This window comes from Podarcis raffonei, chromosome 12 (genome assembly GCF_027172205.1).
Source record: "Podarcis raffonei isolate rPodRaf1 chromosome 12, rPodRaf1.pri, whole genome shotgun sequence".
NCBI classification, from domain to species: Eukaryota; Metazoa; Chordata; class Lepidosauria; order Squamata; family Lacertidae; genus Podarcis; species Podarcis raffonei.
Genome location: NC_070613.1, coordinates 2,654,970 through 2,674,883, shown reverse-complemented (window position 1 = coordinate 2,674,883; position 19,914 = coordinate 2,654,970). Strand labels below are relative to the sequence as shown.

Below are 19,914 nucleotides of genomic sequence, written 5' to 3'. Positions count from 1 at the left end.
AATTGAACTGTGTGTGTAAAAAAGAAAAGAAAAAGGAAAGCAAAATATTTTGAAAAAGGTTTACAGTGGAAACTTAGAACTGACTATTCCCCATCCTTTATTATCTATGAAGTAAACTGAACGTTACAAGGAATTAAATTTGGTAACACCTCAGTTCCCGCTGTATAGGATAGCTGGCTGGGACTGATGGGAGTTGTAGTCCAAAACACCTGGAGGGCACTGGGTTGGCAAAGGCCACTTTATTCTTATTGCAGCCTTGTGCACAATTGGAGCAAAGGCTTTGGTCCTCAAAAGGTCCCTGTAGATATCATTACTCCAGTGAAACTATTAAATCTGAGCCCTATCTATTTCCCATTAAAATTTCTAGAAGTTGGAGACTGTATACATGTTGCTTTTGCAGTGATGAGGGTTGCATCTCAACACTTCATCCCCACTCCTTCGTCTAGAAAACCTACTCAGCAAGTTACTAACTAGCTTTTAATTGCACTTGAGAAACGTTTTATTCTGGTTGCTCTACGGAGTTTTCACAATGTTAGCCGATGTGAGGTTCTTGAAAGGACATAAAATGCAAATAAATAAATTTGCTCCATCATTTCAAGGTCACGGGAGTTTAACATTAGTAAATGAGACCCTGTGGATATTGAGTACAGTGGTACCTCGGGTTAAGTACTTAATTCGTTCCGGAGGTCCGTACTTAACCTGAAACTGTTCTTAACCTGAAGCACCACTTTAGCTAATGGGGCCTCCTCCTGCTGCCGCGCCACCGGAGCACGATTTCTGTTCTCATCCTGAAGCAAAGTTCTTAACCTGAAGCACTATTTCTGGGTTAGCGGAGTCTGTAACCTGAAGCGTATGTAACCTGAAGCGTATGTAACCCGAGGTACCACTGTATTGTTCCTCTGTGCAGCTTTGTATTTGGCAGATTGTCTTGAGTATAGCATTTAAATGTCGCGACTCAGTGATAATCACACATTTCGTGGACAATTCTTAAACCTGCCTTTAACCATAATATGTCAGCATCTTGTAGCTCAAACCTTTCATGCAAATGGAGGAAACTGAACGTGCGCAGCTTTACTTGGCCAATGCTATTGTGACGACAATCTTGCAACCAACGCGTGGCAGAGGAAGGGATGCTGTGGGGAAGCAGAGATGCTGAGGAGCAGGCTGGCTGGGGGCTGAGTGACAGGTCATGGAGAGTTCAGAGAGAGGAGAGGAAAGACAGTCGCCGCATGCAGCCAGCTTCCAAAAGTGTAACACAATTCTTGGCATAATTCCTCCCTCTCTTGTTCCCTCCCGCCCCCCACCCCGGACTTTCTCAGGCCGAGAACCAGGGCAAAAGCAGCATTCGCACACAGATCAGCTTCTGCTCCCCACGTTTGCTCCCTTCATTATGACCTCTGCGCATCCTGCCAAACACTATTCCTCCCCTCCCCCTTTTTCTTTCTTTTTTGTAATCTGCACTCAGCCCAGCTCAAAAGGATCGTGCTTTCTTCCAGATAAAGGAAGCTGAGCACAGCTTTCAAGTGATACTTCATTCCCAGAAAGAGGAAACGCTATTTTTGAAGTGAGAAATCCTATCCTCCCCTGAGGGCGGAACGGGCTGACACGGCAGAATTTCAAGGCCGAGCAGATCTCACAGGAGTCTAGACCGCTACCGGAGTGTGCTTGTCATTGGAGAGACGGGAGGCTGCACCAGCAGAGAAGCTCCTCTGCTAAAAGACTTAGAAAAACGTAAGCTCTTTTACAAACACCGCACGTTAGCACAGATTTGGCATGCAAATCTATTCTGCTCCCTCCCAGAAGCAGTAGTTGGATGCCACCAGCTTGAATGGCTTCAACAGAGGATTAGACCAATCCATGTGGAGCGACTCTGTCAATGGCTACTAGCCAGAATTAAGATGTTCTCCCAACATGGTCAGAGGCAGTGCTCCTCTGAATACCAGCTTTTGGGAAGCGCAAGTGGATAGAGTGCTGCTGAGCTCCAGCCCTGCATTTCTTGTTTCCCAGAACAGGCACCTAGTTGGCCACTGTGAGAACAGGATACTGGAGTGGGGCTATTGGCCTGATCCAGGAGATTATTCTTACATTCTTCACTCATTTTAAGAAGGTGTCAGCAAGGTGTGTCAGACGCATGACTCTCCTTCACCAGTGTTCAATTGGATTGTTTTCGTTTTAGAGCCAAAACTCTAGTTCATGGATAGGCAACCTAAGGCCCGGGGGGCCGGATCCAGCCCAATCGTCTTCTAAATCTGGCCCGTGGATGGTCCGGGAATCAGCATGTTTTTACATGAGTAGAATGTGTCCTTTTATTTAAAATTCATCTCTGGGTTATTTGTGGGGCATAGGAATTCGTTCATTTCCCCCCCAAAAAATATAGTCCGGCCCCCCTCAAGGTCTGAGGGACATTGGACCGGCCCCCTGCTGAAAAAGTTTGCTGACCCCTGCTCTAGTTGGTTAGCGATTCTTGCCTCCCTGTTTTTATTCTGGCTTGTTTTTATAATTATTGTATATTGTTATTATAAGTGTTGTATTTTTAGCCACTGCTGGTCTATGACTGTAATAAACTGATTGATTGATTAAGGATTGGGGCAGCTCAATTGGTGGAGCATGACACTCTTAAATCTCAGGGTCTTGGGTTTGAGCTCCACGTGGGGCAAAAGATTCCTGCATTGCAGGGGTTTGGACTAGATGACCCTTGCGATCCCTTCCAACTCTACAATTCTATTATTTTAAGAAGATGGTCGTTGTCCCCCCAAAAAAAAGATGACTAGAAAAAAAAATGTTGACAGCAATGGGGGGAAATACATCAATACAGAGAACACTGCCCAGATCAACCAAGCATATCCAAAAGCTGGGTCTAGGAGAAGAGCAAGGTTCCCTTTTCCACGCAGAGTGGGTTGAACAGAGAAAAGAACCTCTTCCCTTCCAATGCAAATACCTTCAGTCAAAAATACTCAGTGACCCACATAAGGACAACAGTGTAAACAAGCAGGCACGTGTTCATACATGCTTTTTTCACGATGCCATTACAGCAGCTCTGCTTTGCGCTTATGCAGAAGGAAAAGATGGATGGACCAGAACAATAGGCTACTAGCACAAGAGGCTACTTTAGGGTAGCACCTGAATTTTTCTCATTTTTTCCCCAACAGCTAAATAAAAATGACTCGCTGCTCCCTTTAAACAATCTCAGATTCAATACAACGCAGCAGAAAACACATCACAATGAATTAAGCACACAGGAAAATTCAACAGACACCACTAGAATGCAAAACACACACAGCATGGATGATGAAGCCACTGTGTGCTCAAAGATCCGCACAGATGAATGCTGCCATCTAGTGTTGCTCCGAAACAGATTGGGATCGGTTCAGGGGATTGGAGTGGTGGTGGTTAGAATAACCCCATTGTCATAGAATTATAAGAGTTCGAAGGGGCCCTGAGGACCCCCTACTATGCAGAAATATGCAGCTGCCCCATCCAGGGATTCAACCTGCAAGCGTGGTGACATTATCACCACACTCTAACCAACTGAGCTATCCATGGATAGATTATGGAAAGACATGGTGCTCTTCATTGGTGATTCTGATGCCTGGGAATTGAGGATGGCTTGCTCTTAATGGACTTGCTTTTGATAGCTTACCATTCATGGTTTGCTCAAACAAACAAACAAACAAACAACCCACAATCTGAGTTTGTACAACACAACCTGCAATGCTGTTGTGTTTCTGCCACATTTGCAAAGCAGTAGTGGGATGTTCAGAAGCAAGCTGTGGTTCAAAACGAAATGGTGGCTTAGCATGACACGCAAACCAGCTCACAATATGCAAGGCTCAGAACATCTAATGGGATTTCTCATGCTAATTATTAGTTGGAAAGGTGCTGCTCTGTGAATAGATACTTAAGTGATTCTACCCCCTTCTCCCTTATGGCCTTTTTTCCCTGACACCTCCTCTCAGATTGGTAAAGGGACCCCTGACCATTAGGTCCAGTCACGGACAACTCTGGGGTTGCAGCACTCATCTTGCTTTATTGTCCGAGGGAGCCGGCGTACAGCTTCCGGGTCATGCGGCCAGCATGACTAAGCCGCTTCTGGCGAACCAGAGCAGCGCCCAGAAACGTCGTTTACCTTCCCGCCGGAGTGGTACCTATTTATCTACTTGCACTTTGATGTGCTTTCGAACTGCTAGGTTGGCAGGAGCTGGGACCGAGCAATGGGAGCTCACCCCGTTGCGGGGATTCGAACCTCCGACCTTCTGATCGGCAAGTCCTAGGCTCTGTGGTTTAACCACAGATCAGTAATGTGCACCAAACTGTTCCTGGAAAACCCATCTTTACTGTGAGACCCCACACCTTACTTCTCATCCTAAATTGAAACAAAGCCTAAGTACATCTAATCACATTTGCTTAGATTCATTCTGCTTACCTTTGACATTTCTCTACACCAAGATAATCTCCTCTACTGTCAAAATTAAAATACCCTACCCCGTGTGGGACAGGGTATTGTATTATCCACCTGTATTCATTCGTTTTGTGGGCACTGACAGCATAAATGAAGTTATATACAAACCTCAGTACCCTGAAACCTATTAAGATATTTCTCTGTGATATCCCAGGTAATGCTCAAAAACTATTTCCCCCATTCCAAGGTCTGTAGACTGAATGAAAAAAGCTATGTTGATCGAACTACCCATTAGGTTTCAGACATATCTTATTCCATTCTTTATAATGCATAAATAATTGATGCTTTCCACTCTCCAGAATACCTCCATAGTATTTTTTTTCGAAATCTACTTTTTTTAAATCACAAAACTGATGGGATTGATACAAAATATTTCATTTACTTCGAATACTTCTATATCAGCTTTTGGTCCAAAGACCCTTGAGGTAAGTAGTAAGAAATGAATGAATGAATGAATGAATGAATGAATGAATGAATTTTACCTTCATCCAATGAGGTAGGAACAGGATAAATATGGTGGGTGGCTTTAGACTTCTCATCTGTGACTGTGCCCTAGGATAGAACAAAAACAGGTATTGCATCAGAAATATGTAAAGGAATAAATGCATAAAGAATCACCTTCCTTTCCCAGCAACATGCCATATTTGGAGCCTGGATACAACATGACACTAGATGGCATTGGAGTAGTGATCTATAGGCCCCATTTCCTCAACTGGACTCTGGGCATAGTAAGAGCACACCCATTTTGGTTTCTTACCAAGGAAAACCCCTAAAAATTCCAGCCGTTAGTGCAAGTGAAGTAGTCTAAACTGCTTCCTCTTTCTTTCGAGATACAGGAGAGTCATCTATTAATTCAAATAAACTACGAGCATCACCCAGCACTGATCCTACCGTGAATCTGCACATTAGATTTCTTATACACCAGTTTATACATAAATTGTTTTGTAAGCGTCATCATTTGCAATTCAGATTTCCTACCCCTTTTAAATGCAGATTTGTTTTTGAAGCTATAGGCAAGTGTTTTCATTACTTGCCGGGGAGGGGGGGGGTCTAAGTTGCTATCCCCTCCAGCTAACAATGGAAACAAAAGACTCCTGTCTGGTGGGTTCTTTTTCAGTGGACCATCATAAATATTATATCATGTCATCAATAGATAATAAATATAAACCAACTGCATTCTATTAGTATCCTTTAAATCAACTTGACCTGACGTTGTTTTGAGCGATGCGGAAACTGATGTCTTGCATGATGTTCTTTCTATACTTAATCAATAAGCTGTTTCTTATATTTAATAAAATTTAAGAGCATATTTTCTACCTCTGCCAGGGCCCATTTTAGTAAATGCCATAATTTTAGATTAACTGGACATGCTGCCACCTGCCCTTAGTGTTAAGACAACTTAACATTAATACGCTGTAATCCACTGCTGATTTCAGAAGCTATATAAACACTAAGCTGCTTTTAGCGAGAAGCACAATACACTTAAGTCTATTCTTAGAGACCATTTTGGCTGTGAGTCCTAGAAGACCTGCTCCCTGCCTTGCAGGCCTTTTCCCACCTGGCTTGGGAGGGCGGGACTCTGACTGACCCCAACTACACAAGCTGAGGCTGCTGAACAGACTCTTGGTCTAGTGTACTGTGTAAGGATTTTGCGGGGAGAGGGATGCTGCTGCTGTTGTTACGTATTTTTATTTTAGATCTTATGGTTTTTGTGGGAATTGTTCCGCTTGGGTGTGTATTTTTTAATGTTCCATTTATTGTTTAGGATGCTTGTTGATCGTTTTCCAAAGCAACTACTCTATTCCAAACTTAAAAATGGAAAGCGTAATGCTGGTGGTCAACAAAAGAGGTTTAAAGACTCTCTCAAGGCAAATCTTTTAAAAATGTAGTATAAACACTGACAACTGGGAAACACTGGCCTGTGAGCGCTCCAGTTGGAGAACAGCCTTTACCAAAGATGTCATGGGCTTTGAAGACACTCAAACTCAGGACGAAAGGGAGAAACGTGCCAAGAGGAAGGCACTTGGCAAATCCACACCGTGATCAACTCCCGCCCGGAACCAATGTCCCCACTGTGGAAGGGTGTGTGGATCTGGACGTGTGGATCCAGAATTGGCCTCCGCAGTCACGTACGGACTCGTTAAAACCGTCTTTATGGAAGACAATCTTACTCGGCTACGAGGGATCACCAAAGGAAGATTGCTTAGGATGTTACATTGCAATTACATGTTTTTTCATGTTGTAAGCAGCCTTGAGGATGGTCTGAAGTGTGGAAGGGTGGCATACAAATGAAATTACATATGTATGTATATATGTATGTATGTATTCTCAGCTTTCCCATCAACTATTTGGGTGAGAAGTTAATCTCCAATAGGAAAACTAAAGACTGCTGGCATGTTCCCCTCATTTCCTTTTGGAGTGGGGGAGAAGAGGGAGGAAAGAGCCTCTTCCAATTCACACAGCTAATCCCTGGTGTCATTAAGTCAAGGATCGAATCTTGCCATTACGACAAAAAGCTGACCAGTGCTTGTTCCAGGTTTATGAGGCCAGTGGACAAATGTCCCCAGGAGCCCCTTTTCAGCTGTGGAGAAGAGAAGACAGCCATTGCAGTTGAAGTTCTTCCCTAGCTGTTCTCTCGGAGAGGAAGGGCTTAGGAGGAAAGCAGCTCCTACTCTACAGTCCAGAGTAATGTGGACCCCAGATTGGAAGGTAGCAAATAATGAAGATATTACTAATAGGCACCTCACACCAAGATTGTAGCCTTTCAATCTGACATCAAGTTGCACCTGTGGACACGCCTATGATGCCAAAGAGGTTTTCACAGGGACAAAATACATGTAAAATGGAATTATTACAGTTATATTGAAGGTGAGCAGGAAATACATTTTAGTCACTTGACTCAAGTCTACATCACAAGCTGAAGCAAAACACCATCTCCTTCAGAAAGTTCTATTAGCTAGAGCAGACATGGAGAATCTGTGGCCCTGCAAATGTTGCTGATCTACAACTCCCATAATCCTTGGCCATTGGTCATGCTGTCTGGGGTTGATGGGTGTTGGAAGTCCACCAACATCTGGAGGGCCAGTAGTTCGCCAGCCCGGAGATCAGAGTCTGAAATAATTATGTTCCTATGTGCTGAGTCCCTTTGCAATTATGCTAAAAAGATCAACATTTGACATGCAAAATGTATGATGTGCCTGATACCTGGTGACGTTTGACAATGTCCTTTAGCTTATTAGCTAACTTCAGTTCAATTTCTGGTACGAGGTAGATGGTTGGTCTGCTCAGACAGTTATTCTGGAAGAGAAAATAAAGGAAAGATCATTTTATTAAAAACAAAAACCAGTAATAAAGAGATTACCGGCACAACTAAGGTAATCCATTTACACACAACCTGGAAATGGCAGGAGAGAGCTGGAGAGTCTTCATGGCTTGCAAGGGGACCATCCTTGGAGCCCAAAGAGGACAACTGTGAGGGCAGAGGAAGCCCCAAAGAGGTGCAGCCGGGCTTTGTTTAGGCTGCTCAGCCTTTGTGCCTAACAGCTGGTGAGAGCAGTAGCAGCAGTAGCTGCTTTCCTGCACATCCTCCAGCCGACCCCAGAGCTTCCATTCTAGTTGTGAATATTTTTGTATACAGTATTCTTTGTCTAGTGATGCAGGTGGCGCTGTGGGTTAAACCACAGAGCCTAGGACTTGCCGATCAGAAGGTCGGCGGTTCGAATCCCTGCAACGGAGTGAGCTCCCGTTGCTCGGTCCCTGCTCCTGCCCACCTAGCAGTTCGAAAGCATGTCAAAGTGCAAGGAGATAAATAGCTACCGCTCTAGTGGGAAGAGGAAGAAGAGTTTGGATTTGATATCCCGCCTTTCACTCCCTTTAAGGAGTCTCAAAGCGGCTAACATTCTCCTTTCCCTTCCTCCCCCACAACAAACACCCTGTGAGGTGAGTGGGGCTGAGAGACTTCAGAGAAGTGTGACTAGCCCAAGGTCACCCAGCAGCTGCATGTGGAGAAGCGGAGAAGCGAACCCAGTTCCCCAGATTACGAGACTACCACTCTTATCCACTGCACCACACTGGCTCTCAGGTAAACAGCGTTTCCATGTGCTGCTCTGGTTTGCCAGAAGCGGCTTAGTCATGCTGACCACATGACCCGGAAGCTGTACGCCAGCTCCCCTGGCCAAGAAAGCGAGATGAGCGCCGCAACCCCAGAGTCGGCCACGACTGGACCTAATGGTCAGGGGTCCCTTTACCTATTCTTTGTCTGGACTGGAGACAGTGTGGCAGAAAGGGCGTTTAAATGATGCTCCCCACATGCACACGGGTTCTGGAATATAATTTCTGTCTAGGTTTTTTGGGGGGGGGGGGACACCTGCATGCACTATTTGAATAAATACTTCCTGTTTGTATGTTCTGAATCTCTCCCAGCTTCACCAGAGAACCTCATTTGGTTCCAGCATCACGAGGAGAAAAACTTCTCCATCTACTTTCCCCACACTGTGCTAGTATTCAGCTGTAGCTCAGTGCACAGAGACACTATAAGCAGCCAAGAGTTCAACTGAGAAACCAAAAGAATCAAGGATCAAGAGCATTAAGATGCACCAGGGCTAGTTTATTCCACACTAGGGCTCAGTCCATCACAATTAATATCTCATTATTGCCACAACCAGGAAAGCAACAGTATCTGCCGTGTTTGTTTAGAATTAAATGTATATTTAATGTCAAAATTTATGATAATAGCAAGCTTCCAAAAACAATACAACATGTAAGGTGCTTGGAATGGAGGGACTTTTCAAAGCAGTATCTCATAAAGAATGGGGATCTGCTGTCCCAAGTAAACATCCCATTAGATGTGCTTTATCATGAGAGAATCCAGAGTGGCTGGGGTAACTCAGTCAGAGGTGCGGAATATAAATAATATAATAATAATAATAATAATAATTGTTGTTGTTGTTGTTGATGATGATCTCTATGGATCCCAGCCAGTATCTTTTATAAGGCTAATTTCTGCTGGTAGAGATGGAAATGCTCACATTGCAAAAGCTCTGTCAAGGTCAACTCGAAGACAGCTACATCTCAGGTATACACACAAAGTGGTTAGTTGAACAGAATACTGCTCTCAGCTAAGTTTGTGCTGGTGACATCCCAGCACATGAATGATCATCAAAGCCAAGCAGGTTTGCTGGTGAAGTATCAACAGCTGAAGAGAAAGTGAGCTATAGGATCACCATTTGTGGTTTTCTTTGTCCATGCCTCCTTCGTAGTACAGTTTGAAATGTAACTTATTATTTTGAGGTTCATTCCTGTAAGGTTCTATTATAACCAAGCAGTATATAAATTGTTTACTAAATTAAGAAATGAATTTTGCAAGCATAACCAAGTGCGCTAGCATGGGCACCTAGACCTGGCACCTCTGCCATACGGCTCCAGGAAAATCATGTTTGCTCTGCTGCAGTATCCCAAACATGACTGATCTGCCTCACAGGGTTATTGTGAAGGTAGGCAAGACTGAAGAACTTTGTGCCAATTAATTGTTCTACAAGTGATAATCCTTCTTTATAAATTAAAATAATTGCTTCCTTTCCTGAATTCTTAATTACATACACATTTATTCCCTTATCCTCCTGCTAAACTTTATTTTTAATGGGACGATATGCCAGCAAGCTACAAATGCAATTTTTACGTACGTTCACAGGTGGGTATGTGACCATATTCACAGCAAGCCTTAAAGCTAGAAATAAATTTCCACACAGAAGACCATAAATTAATCATTATTATTAACAGAATTCTTGCCTGCACCAATGTTTTTTCAATATTCATAAACATTTCGACATTTCGATCCATTCGGGAAGGGTTCTGCAAATCAAATCGGCGCCTGCAACAAAAAATATTTATATAGTACTTAGAATAGATAAAAACCTTTAGACATGTTTGGGATAATTCAAGACAGCATTGCATGGAATTAGGGCTATACAGCATCTGATAATTATAGTGATGGTCCTGTGCATTTAATAAGGCAACACCTTTTTCCATCAATTCCATCAGAAGTTCTGCCCATAAATACAGAAACGTTTCCTAGGGAACCTTTAGACTTAGGGCACTCCAAGGAATCCTAACTTAATGGGGTGGAGAGAGAGAAAGGAAGATGAGGCCAGACAAAAAACAAAGGCAGTGAGAACAACCACAATTATCTAGGATTTGGGGGGAAGGGAGATACCCCAGAAAAATGCTATGCATCAAAAGGAAAATAAGCAGCCATATAATGGAATTACAGCAGTCCATTATCTTCACCACAGACCATATGTGCAACAGGAGAAGCATGTATGCATACAAGTGTATGGACTAAACTGTTTCCTTTCCTCCTCTTCTCTTCTACAAGCCTTGAAAATATCAAGAGTTGCATCGCTGGCTCAATCCAAAGCCTAATCCAGTGTTTTGTTTAAGGATAGTAGCCAGCTAGATTATTTTCAAAGTTACAGGGAAGAATGAGATCTAATGCTCTTGCCCCGTTTGCTCCGGGCATCTGTTTCTTCCTTTATTCTCACTCATCATGAAGTGAATGCCAGAATCTGAAACACTAACAAGGTCTGAAAGAAATTTGAGCGGTCAAAAGAAAAACAAGCGACTATTTAAAAAATGCTATGCCACTCTGCTTCAGAAGTTCTCTAATGGCATGTAAAATCACCGGATAGGATCCACAGATAAGCATGAAGCTAGACAGAGGAAGCAAACTTTCCTCTGCCTCCGGAAGTTGCTACAACATGATTCACACACACCCTGCCCCCTGGACATGCCAGACCACCTGATCCCACAGAATCTATAGAACCTTTGTGTGTGTGTGTGTGTGTGTGTGTGTGTGTGTGTGTTAGGCCTCAGTCCAGTATACCTGAAGGAGCGTCTCCACTCCCATCGTTGTGCCCGGACGCTGAGGTCCAGCGCCGAGGGTCTTCTGGCGGTTCCTTCATTGCGAGAAGCAAAGCTACAGGGAACCAGGCAGAGGGCCTTCTCGGTAGTGGCACCCACCCTGTGGAACGCCCTCCCACCAGATGTCGAAGAGAAGAACAACTACCAGACTTCTAGAAGACATCTGAAGGCAGCCCTGTTTAGGGAAGCTTTTAATGTTTAATAGGTTATTGTATTTTAGTGTTTTGTTGGAAGCCGCCCAGAGTGGCTGGGGAAACCCAGCCAGATGGGCGGGGTATAAATTATTATTATTATTATTATTATTATTATTATTATTATTATTGGAAAGTCAACTTTGCCACGCTTATCTATGGATCCAACCCACTATATTACAAAATAACAACATACAGGAAAGAATAAAAAGAGTACTTTTCCAATGAAAAACCTGATTTAACTACAAGTTCTTTGAAATAAAATCATTTTCATCTGTCTACCTAAAACTAATGCAGGCAGTGCCACATGCTCATACTCTTGAGCAGGACTTGGGAATTCCGTGGAAAAGATGAAAAGAAAAAGACTCACCATCCTTGCTCATTTTTGTACTTATATGCAGCACCAAGAATGTGACATAGTGTTCCTCCAGCTTTGAAGTCCATGAAGCACTTTGCCTAAAACAGAGAAAATATCAAGGTGACATTCCTACTCACAGTAACAAAAGCAGAAGCAAGCAGTGAAGCAGCGGAATATTAAACAGTACAAGCCTCTCAAGGAACCAGTTGCAAAAAAAATAAAATCACATTATTTGAACAAAGTATTGGCAGGCTGAAACTCAAAGTACACACACCTCACTGGTCTCCTGTATCTCCCACCCACCCCCACAATGTTAGAGATTTCAAGTTACATTTGGGTCCTGCATACTGTCCTTAAAGTTCATGTGAATCTAAAATATTAAAGAGTACACTGCTTGAAAATCTGCAGCATTGCAAATCTGTAGTGCAAAAATTGACAGGCCACGTGATCCACAGAAACAACTCCCAGAGTGTATGTGAACAGTTACTTCACTCCTACCCTCCTAATTAATGGCACAACCAACTAGGAGCAAATGACACGAACCCAAACAAAGTCAGGGTCCTAGAGAATTACTCAGCACCAAATCAGGGCCCCTTGAGGTCTAGTCAGTCCTCTGCGTGTGACTATCCTAGCTATCCCTCTTGTCAGGGGTGTAGTGAAATATTCTACAATAAAATACCGTATTTTTCGCCCTATAGGACGCACCGTCCCATAAGGCGCACCTATTTTTTTGGGGGGGGGAAATAAAGGGGGGGAAATTATTCCCCCCCCCCAGGCGTGGGGCTGGGGAAGCCCGGGCTTCCCCCGACCCCAGCCCCCAGAACAGGCAACTGTCCGCAAGCAGTGGGAGCCCGACGCCAGACTCCTGCGCCTTGCGGAGAGCTGCGCAAAGCCTGGGCGTGCTGAGCTCAGCACGCCCAGCCTTCGGCATGCAGGCAACTCTCCGCAAGTTGCGGGAGCCCGACGCGGGCTCCCACAGCTTGCAGAGATCTGCGTGAAGCCTGGAGAGCGAGAGGGGTCGGTGCGCACCGACTCCTCTCGCTCTCCAGGCTTCAGTGAATGCCTGCACTCGCCCCATAGGACGCACGCACATTTCCCCTTCATTTTTGGAGGGGAAAAAGTGCGTCCTATGGGGCGAAAAATATGGTATGTGATCTCTCAAGTTGCTCCAGTACTGTGGCCAACAAGAACTACATAAGGAGGGGTAATCAAGACTGATCTATTTAATTTAAATCATAAAGACAAAAAGATCAATTGAAATGCAAGCCATCACTGAATTTGCCATCTTGAAGTTCACAAAAGGAATTGCAACTCCAAGATGCTGGCCATTACCTATGAAATCCTAAATGGCTTGGACCAAGCACATATTTGGGTTCCATCTACTTATGTATTAAAGTCTCAAAACAAAGCCCAGATTTAATCCTGCAGTATTCTTAGTATATTGAACCCTGCAGGGTTGTTAGCAGATATAACAGCACAAGAATTACAAAGAGTGAAGGCTAAATTGGTCAACTTGTGTTTCTGACACCAAGTGAAACAGGAAGAATCCTTTTGCTTCTGGGTTCAAATACAGTGGTACCTCAGGTTAAGTACTTAATTCGTTCCGGAGGTCCGTTCTTAACCTGAAACTGTTCTTAACCTGAAGCACCACTTTAGCTAATGGGGCCTCCTGCTGCCACCACATGATTTCTGTTCTTATCCTGAAGCAAAGCTCTTAACCCGAGGTAGTATTTCTGGGTTAGCAGAGTCTGTAACCTGAAGCGTATGTAACCCGAGGTACCACTGTACAGCCTCCCACTCTTAAGTGTTGGCAGCTTTTCCGAAGGCAGCTGTAGACCTATTTACTTTGAAGTATATGGCAAACACAACAGCTGAAGAAACATTACAAGAGCGTTTTAAATACTCACAGGGAACTTTGTAAAGGCAGGATTGGCAACATGTTTTCCGAAGGCATCTTCCTGAAACTGCAGCAGCTGCACCACAAGCCCAGACAGTGTTTTATTGGTAGGAGCATCTGCTTGAACATACTGAAAAGCAAACATTTCCCAAATCAATCTTTGTCTTTTCACTCATCTGGAAAGTCACTCACAAGCTATAGCAACTTTAATGCCACAAATTCAAGGTTCATTTCTGCCATGTTGGTGACTTTTTAATCCTAACTTTTAAGAGTTATTCTGCAACACAAGTTAGTAGCTAGTCAGTCAAAGAGGAGCTGTCATTAGATTTAAATTTGCCAAGTTCATTTAAGCTGCTATTAGTTTTGAATACATTAAATGCAAACCATCACTGGCAAGGCCAGTAATACTCCTGTGTTCAACACTACCGTATACTACTACTGCTGCTGCTGCTAGTACTACTACTACTACTAATAATAAATTATTTGTACTCCGCTCATCTGAGTGGGTTGCCCCAGCCATTCTGGGCATCTCTCAAGCATTAAGGGCACCCTATTTATATTGCATGGAACTTCTTATAAACAGCGCCCAACAGTGGACAAAGCTGATACCCATTTGCTACCCAAGATTACGTTCACATTTTTGTCCACTTGCACCAGTAAGAGAAATGCACATTTGTATGAACATTTCACAAATTAAAGTGATCCTCAAAACCCTCTTTCCGTGGAGCCTTTGCTTGACACCCCGTCTTCATACCCAATTGCAACAAAGTCTGTGTATTGACATTTGTTCACCAGTATCCTGAACTGCCATTGCCTCTCTCACATCCCTTTCCTCTGTCATCTCGACTGTCAAATTTAAAAGCAGTCACTTCCTTTGCACAGCAACCCAGTTTTTTCACTTATGCTGTAAACCACCATGTGCACTGACGGATGTGTAAAAGAAATGGTATTTCACAGGAATTTGAAAGTTTGGTCTAGGTAGACGTTGCTTATGGTACCCACTAAGCCTTAACCCTCCCCACATATCCAGTCTTGCATTATCATAGGCAATGTGGAATCATCACACACAGGTGAGTCGGCACTGGGCTGCCATCTGCTGGAGACAAAGAAGTATTGTATTTATTTCTATCATGGGCATGAAGGAAGCCAAGCGAAGTGCCACCTTCACTGAATCTCTCTGGTATCTCCCTGAATTTCTGAGCTAGGAACAAAGGGAAATTCCCTCCTCTGCACTCTGCATAGAAGCAAAGTCAGTCTTACTAGTCTCCTTTTTCCTTCATAAAAAGAGTTCAGCCTCTGCCAACCACTTTATGAGGAAAAATAAAACTGCAGGTTAGTAATTTCAGTGGGCTTATTGGCAAGGCTGCCTGAGCCCTTTGGCAAGAGATGGGGAAGTGTATCACACCTGACACTGTGCAGCACTTCAGAGGCAAAGCACTTGGGAGTTCTCAGTGATTCTGAGTGCCTCTTTGATCCCAGGTAAAAGCTGGGGTGTGATTTGTGCCTGGTATGTTTATACTGCAAGCATCTCCTAGTCTGATATCCCCTGGCATTAATTATTTACTTTACAACACTGTTATTCACTTGAATGTTATCTGCTGCCTGGTGTTTTGTTAGAGGTGGACCAGGGGAGTTAAGTGTCGAAGACAGGGAAGGTGAAAGAGACTGCCATCTTTCTGGTGACAGGAGCTGGGTGGCTGTCTCAGGGCTTCACAGCATCCATGTCAACCATGGGGCTGTCTTGGTACTCTAATGACATGTGTGCATTGAAGCAGCAGAACTGACAGCAAGAGCACAGGTGGCATCAACCTTCGACTCTAAATGAACATGGGTGAGAATGCACTACTAAACTAACCATGTGGCAGTGATAGCCACACAGAAAGCTTGCTTCTCTGTCATTGCTGAGTTTGCAAACAGCCATTCAGCAGAGCTTTTCTGAGTGATGAATGCCCTTTTGACATTTGGCCCACAAAGTACTGTTCTGACATCTTTAGCAGCCTCCTCTAACTAAGTTGTGCTGTCCTAAGGATAAAGGGGCTCAGATTTGGACAAAGTTGGACACCACAGTTACAGCACAGTTACTCCAGCAGCGTTCTCCAGAGCACTACCTGTTCAATCTATACAGCATCAGTTCCGGTTTTAGCCAGGGGGTGAGGACTACTGCAGCCAGGTTATACCGAACCAGGAATGGCCGTAGTTGGTGAACCAGTAGATATTAGAAATACCACTGATGCTACTTTGCCTTCCACACAAAGAGAAATCTGGGATGACTCCCAAGGTATGCACCTGGCCACTTCAAAGGGATTGCAACTCCGTGCAGAACAGGCCTCTTACTCAATTCCTGGACATAAGAGCTACAAAGACACAGCATCTGTTTTGTTGGGATTCAACTTCAGTTTTCTGGCCCCCAACCAAAGCATTTCTACCTCAAAGCAGTTATACATCCTTAACTGATTAGGGGAGAAACAGGAGCTGGGTGTCAACCGCATACTAAAGACTCTATTCCAACCCTACCCAAATAACCATACAGCTGTTAAAAAGCATTGGGGTCAAGAAGGAGCCCCAGAACCACATAGCCGGCTTGCTATGGGCTCACACAGCAGTCCCCCACTGCCACTCTCTGGAAACTGCAATACGGATAAGACAGAACAGAACCACCATATCACACTGCCTTCAACACACAACCAGAAGTGCCACTCCAGATGAATACCATGGAGAACAGTATCAATCTTCTCCCAGCACAGGTCATCAACCAAGGCTTCTTCAATGGCAAAATTAGGCCTGAAACAGGACTGAAATGGGTCCAGCTAATCTGGTTCTTCCAACCATGCATGGAGCTGGATGGCAACCATCCTCCCAAGCTCCATCCTCAAAAAGGAAATAATAAAGCCATCACATATCTCTGGCTGGGTCTAGGGAAACACGTAAATGTAGTTTTAATTCTGTATCTATGCCCTGGGTTCCTGCACTGGTTGTAATTATTTCCTCATCTATTACATTCATGCTTTTAAAGAACACTTCCAACAGTTTCATTCGCTAACCTCTGAGACTTCAATAATGCTTTTTACTGCTATGTTAATAACGTTTTAACTGTCTCAGAGATTATATGCTGCTATGAACGTTATCCCTTTTACTATGCCAAGACATCTCGTAAAAAGGGGAAACAAGCCCATATTTAAAGTTCCACATGGTACGTAATTGCTTGGCTACACACAGAGGACCTTGGACACACTTCACGGTTTCACCACCACCTCAGAAATTAATGCAAAGACAGCTTCAGCTAGACTTAAATGAAACTGATGACCCTGTCAGCTCACACATCTAGGCCCAGAAGTCCTCTTAGGACAAAAGACCACACTGAGCATGTGCCCCAGGGACCTTTACAAACGGACAACCTCCTTCCTCCCCCGTTTTGTTCCACCACACATTATCCCTCTGATCTCTTATAGCCCACCCTGCAGAAAAGCTGAAAATAAAGAATAACAGCAACCTGATATTTGAAGCAGGAACAGCTTTAACAAAACAAGCCCCACAACTGCAGGGTGAAGAGGCAGCTGGCCCTTTGTTAGCTCTTCCCAGGGAAAGCAAAGCCCTTGCCTCTTCCGCACAGAGCCCGCCCCCTTCGCTTCACACAACAGCTCCCATTCAACTGGAAAAGGCTATCCTCTTTCTCCTAAACCCAGGTAGGTAACAGGACACCCTGACCAAGTCTGAACCAATTTGCCACTCCCCTTTTAAACTACCATTCTCAGGAGACAAGGAGCCTAGGTCCCTGCCCCCAACTATTCCCAGGATTACACTCCATTCAGTTCCTTTCTCTCTTAAGCCACACACACCCCTTCTATTTATTCATTTATTGAACTTGCATGCCGCCCTCCATGTGCAGGTCTCAGGGCAGCTCTCAGCATAAAAACACAAGATAAAAAAATACAGAATACATAATGAAAACAAGAACAAACCAATGACCCTTCTCCCCTCCAATACTTATTCTGTATGTAAACATCTACATACACAAGATAAACACAAACCACATGACCCGAAAAAGGGTCACCCTTCCGCCCGCCAACAATTCAGCACCTGTTTGTTGCAAAATGCAACCTGCACAAGCGTGTTTACATGCCCCCCGATCAGTCCCAAAGGAAGTCGGCTGGCTGAAGCCCTGCTGATCCACTCCTCAAATACTCTTTATAATGGGAAACAACCCTCCAGAGAGGACGCCCATCCCTCACACCCCAGTGTTGCCCACCAAGTTGCTCTTAATTCCCTCGCCTACACCTGGCCCCCTTTGAGTCCCCACCCGGCTTCCCTCCTCCTTATTCTGCACACCCTTACTCGGGAGTAAACCCCCGCTGACTTCTGCAGGACTTCAAAGGCAGACCACCTCCCATCTTGGGGCTTTTGTTTTGTTTTTGGCACTCGAGTCGCCTCCCTTTGTCATGCCCCCCTCCCCGCCAGCCCCGCGAGAGGGAGGCTCCCTCGGGCAGAGGGTCCGGTGCCAGGCTCGGGAGGGGGAGGGGCGGCTTCCCCCTGAGGCCCCGCCCTCCCTCGCCGAGGGAAGGAAAGGGGCCCGTGAGGGAGAGGGAGGGGAGGCGGCGGCGGCGGGGCGGGCGGGGCCCCCTGAGGGGAAGAAGGCGCGGCCTCTTTCTCCTCAGGCGACGACGCCGCCGCCGGGGCCTGGTCCTGGGCCTCCTCACCTTCTTGCAGTGCTTGCCGAGCCAGGCCCGCGCGGCGTCCAGCTGAGAGACGGTGTCGGGGCTCTCCCAGAACTTCCCCGAGGGGCCGCCGTCCTTGCGCCGCGACGCCGACAACGGGGCGGCGGAGGAGACCCCCGAGCCGGGCGCGCCCCCCGCCGCCGACCCCAGGACGCCGCCGCCGCCGCCGCCTGCAGGCACGGCTGCTGCTGAGGCGGCCGCCGCTGCCGCCGCCGCCGCCATTGTCCTTCCCGGCCTTCCGCGCCTCCTCCGCCGCCACCGCCGCCGGGGCCCGACGCCTCCCACTCTCTTGGCCCCGCGCATGCGCAGAGCCCGCGGGACGCCGCGGCGGCGGCTGCCACACCGCCGCCACTCTCCCGCGCGCACGCGCAGCGGACCAGCCTCCCACTCGCTCTTGCCTCACGCGGCGCCTTCCCCGCCCGCGTGCGCGCGGGACGCCGGCTCCTCGCGCTGGCTCAGGAGGCGGGAGTGCTGGCCGGGCGCATGCGCACCAAGGGCCGTTTATACGGCCGCCCCTCCTTGCGACGCCCTCTCCGCGCAGGCGCCAGGTGGGGGCGGGCCACGCCTCCTGGAGGATGTGCGCATGGGCGAGGCTGGAGCGCTTTCCCACCCCCTCTCTGCGCAGGCGTCCCGGGAAAAGCTGTGCGCCTGCGCGCTGAGCGGCCCTTGTTCTGGTCGCTGCCGGGCGGAGCAGCGTGGCGGGAGCTGGAGCAGCAGGCGGGCAAAGCCTCGCTGGCAGGGAAAGCTGATCCCCCAACCCTGGAAAAGAAGCAGCCCGAGCCTGGCAGGAAGGAAGCAGCAGCAGCAGCAGGGTTTGGCGCCAGGCATGCCCACCAATTATTCGGATCTGTTGCGCCTAGTTGAATATGCAGTTAATTGAGCGTGCAATTCTGCATTATGCAGAAGGAGCAAGAACAACAGCAGGAGAGAGAGGCTGCAGAAGGCTGGCTCCATCAGCTTTGCCAAAAGCCCAGCTCCATCAGGCGCCTCCTGCCCTGAGCTGCCAGCTGGTCAATACAGGAACAACTCGCGAGAAATGGGGGCCTGGGAAAATCCGACAACAGGGCGATGAAACATTTCAAAAAGATTTGTGTGAAACAGAGAAACCAGTAGAATCGAAATAAACCTCATAATGTGTAATATAAATACTTTCGTTGGAATAATAATAATAAGTATAATGTAATTAAAGTAACCAATGGTAGCTGCAAATAATATATAGATAGATAACAAGAACTGTATATATAGAAGGGCTTATTTATTTACAATCTATGGACAAATGCGTAAGCAGAACAACAATATATAGAATGGATAAAGACAATGAAAAAATTAGAAGCGAGATAAAGAAGTCAAGTAGGAAGGAGGGAAGTCAGCTCATAGGA

General features: G+C 45.8%; 1 protein-coding gene across 2 annotated transcripts in view; it reads right to left on the bottom strand.

Annotated features, from left to right (window-relative positions):
* SMARCC1 (SWI/SNF related, matrix associated, actin dependent regulator of chromatin subfamily c member 1) overlaps positions 1-18,929 on the bottom strand; it is a 99,837-nt gene extending 80,908 nt beyond the window's left edge. The window contains exons 1-6 of one of the 2 annotated variants that reach the window (XM_053359513.1): positions 18,518-18,929; positions 13,834-13,953; positions 11,939-12,024; positions 10,247-10,328; positions 7,664-7,756; positions 4,942-5,011 (exon numbers count right to left, since the gene is read on the bottom strand). In XM_053359513.1, coding sequence (XP_053215488.1) covers positions 4,942-5,011; positions 7,664-7,756; positions 10,247-10,328; positions 11,939-12,024; positions 13,834-13,953; positions 18,518-18,838 — 772 coding nt within the window. In that variant the 5' untranslated portion in view covers positions 18,839-18,929. The remainder of the gene's footprint in view (positions 1-4,941; positions 5,012-7,663; positions 7,757-10,246; positions 10,329-11,938; positions 12,025-13,833; positions 13,954-18,517) is intronic. The other variant, XM_053359514.1, reaches the window with a different exon arrangement.
* Between the last annotated feature and the right edge of the window lie 985 nt (positions 18,930-19,914).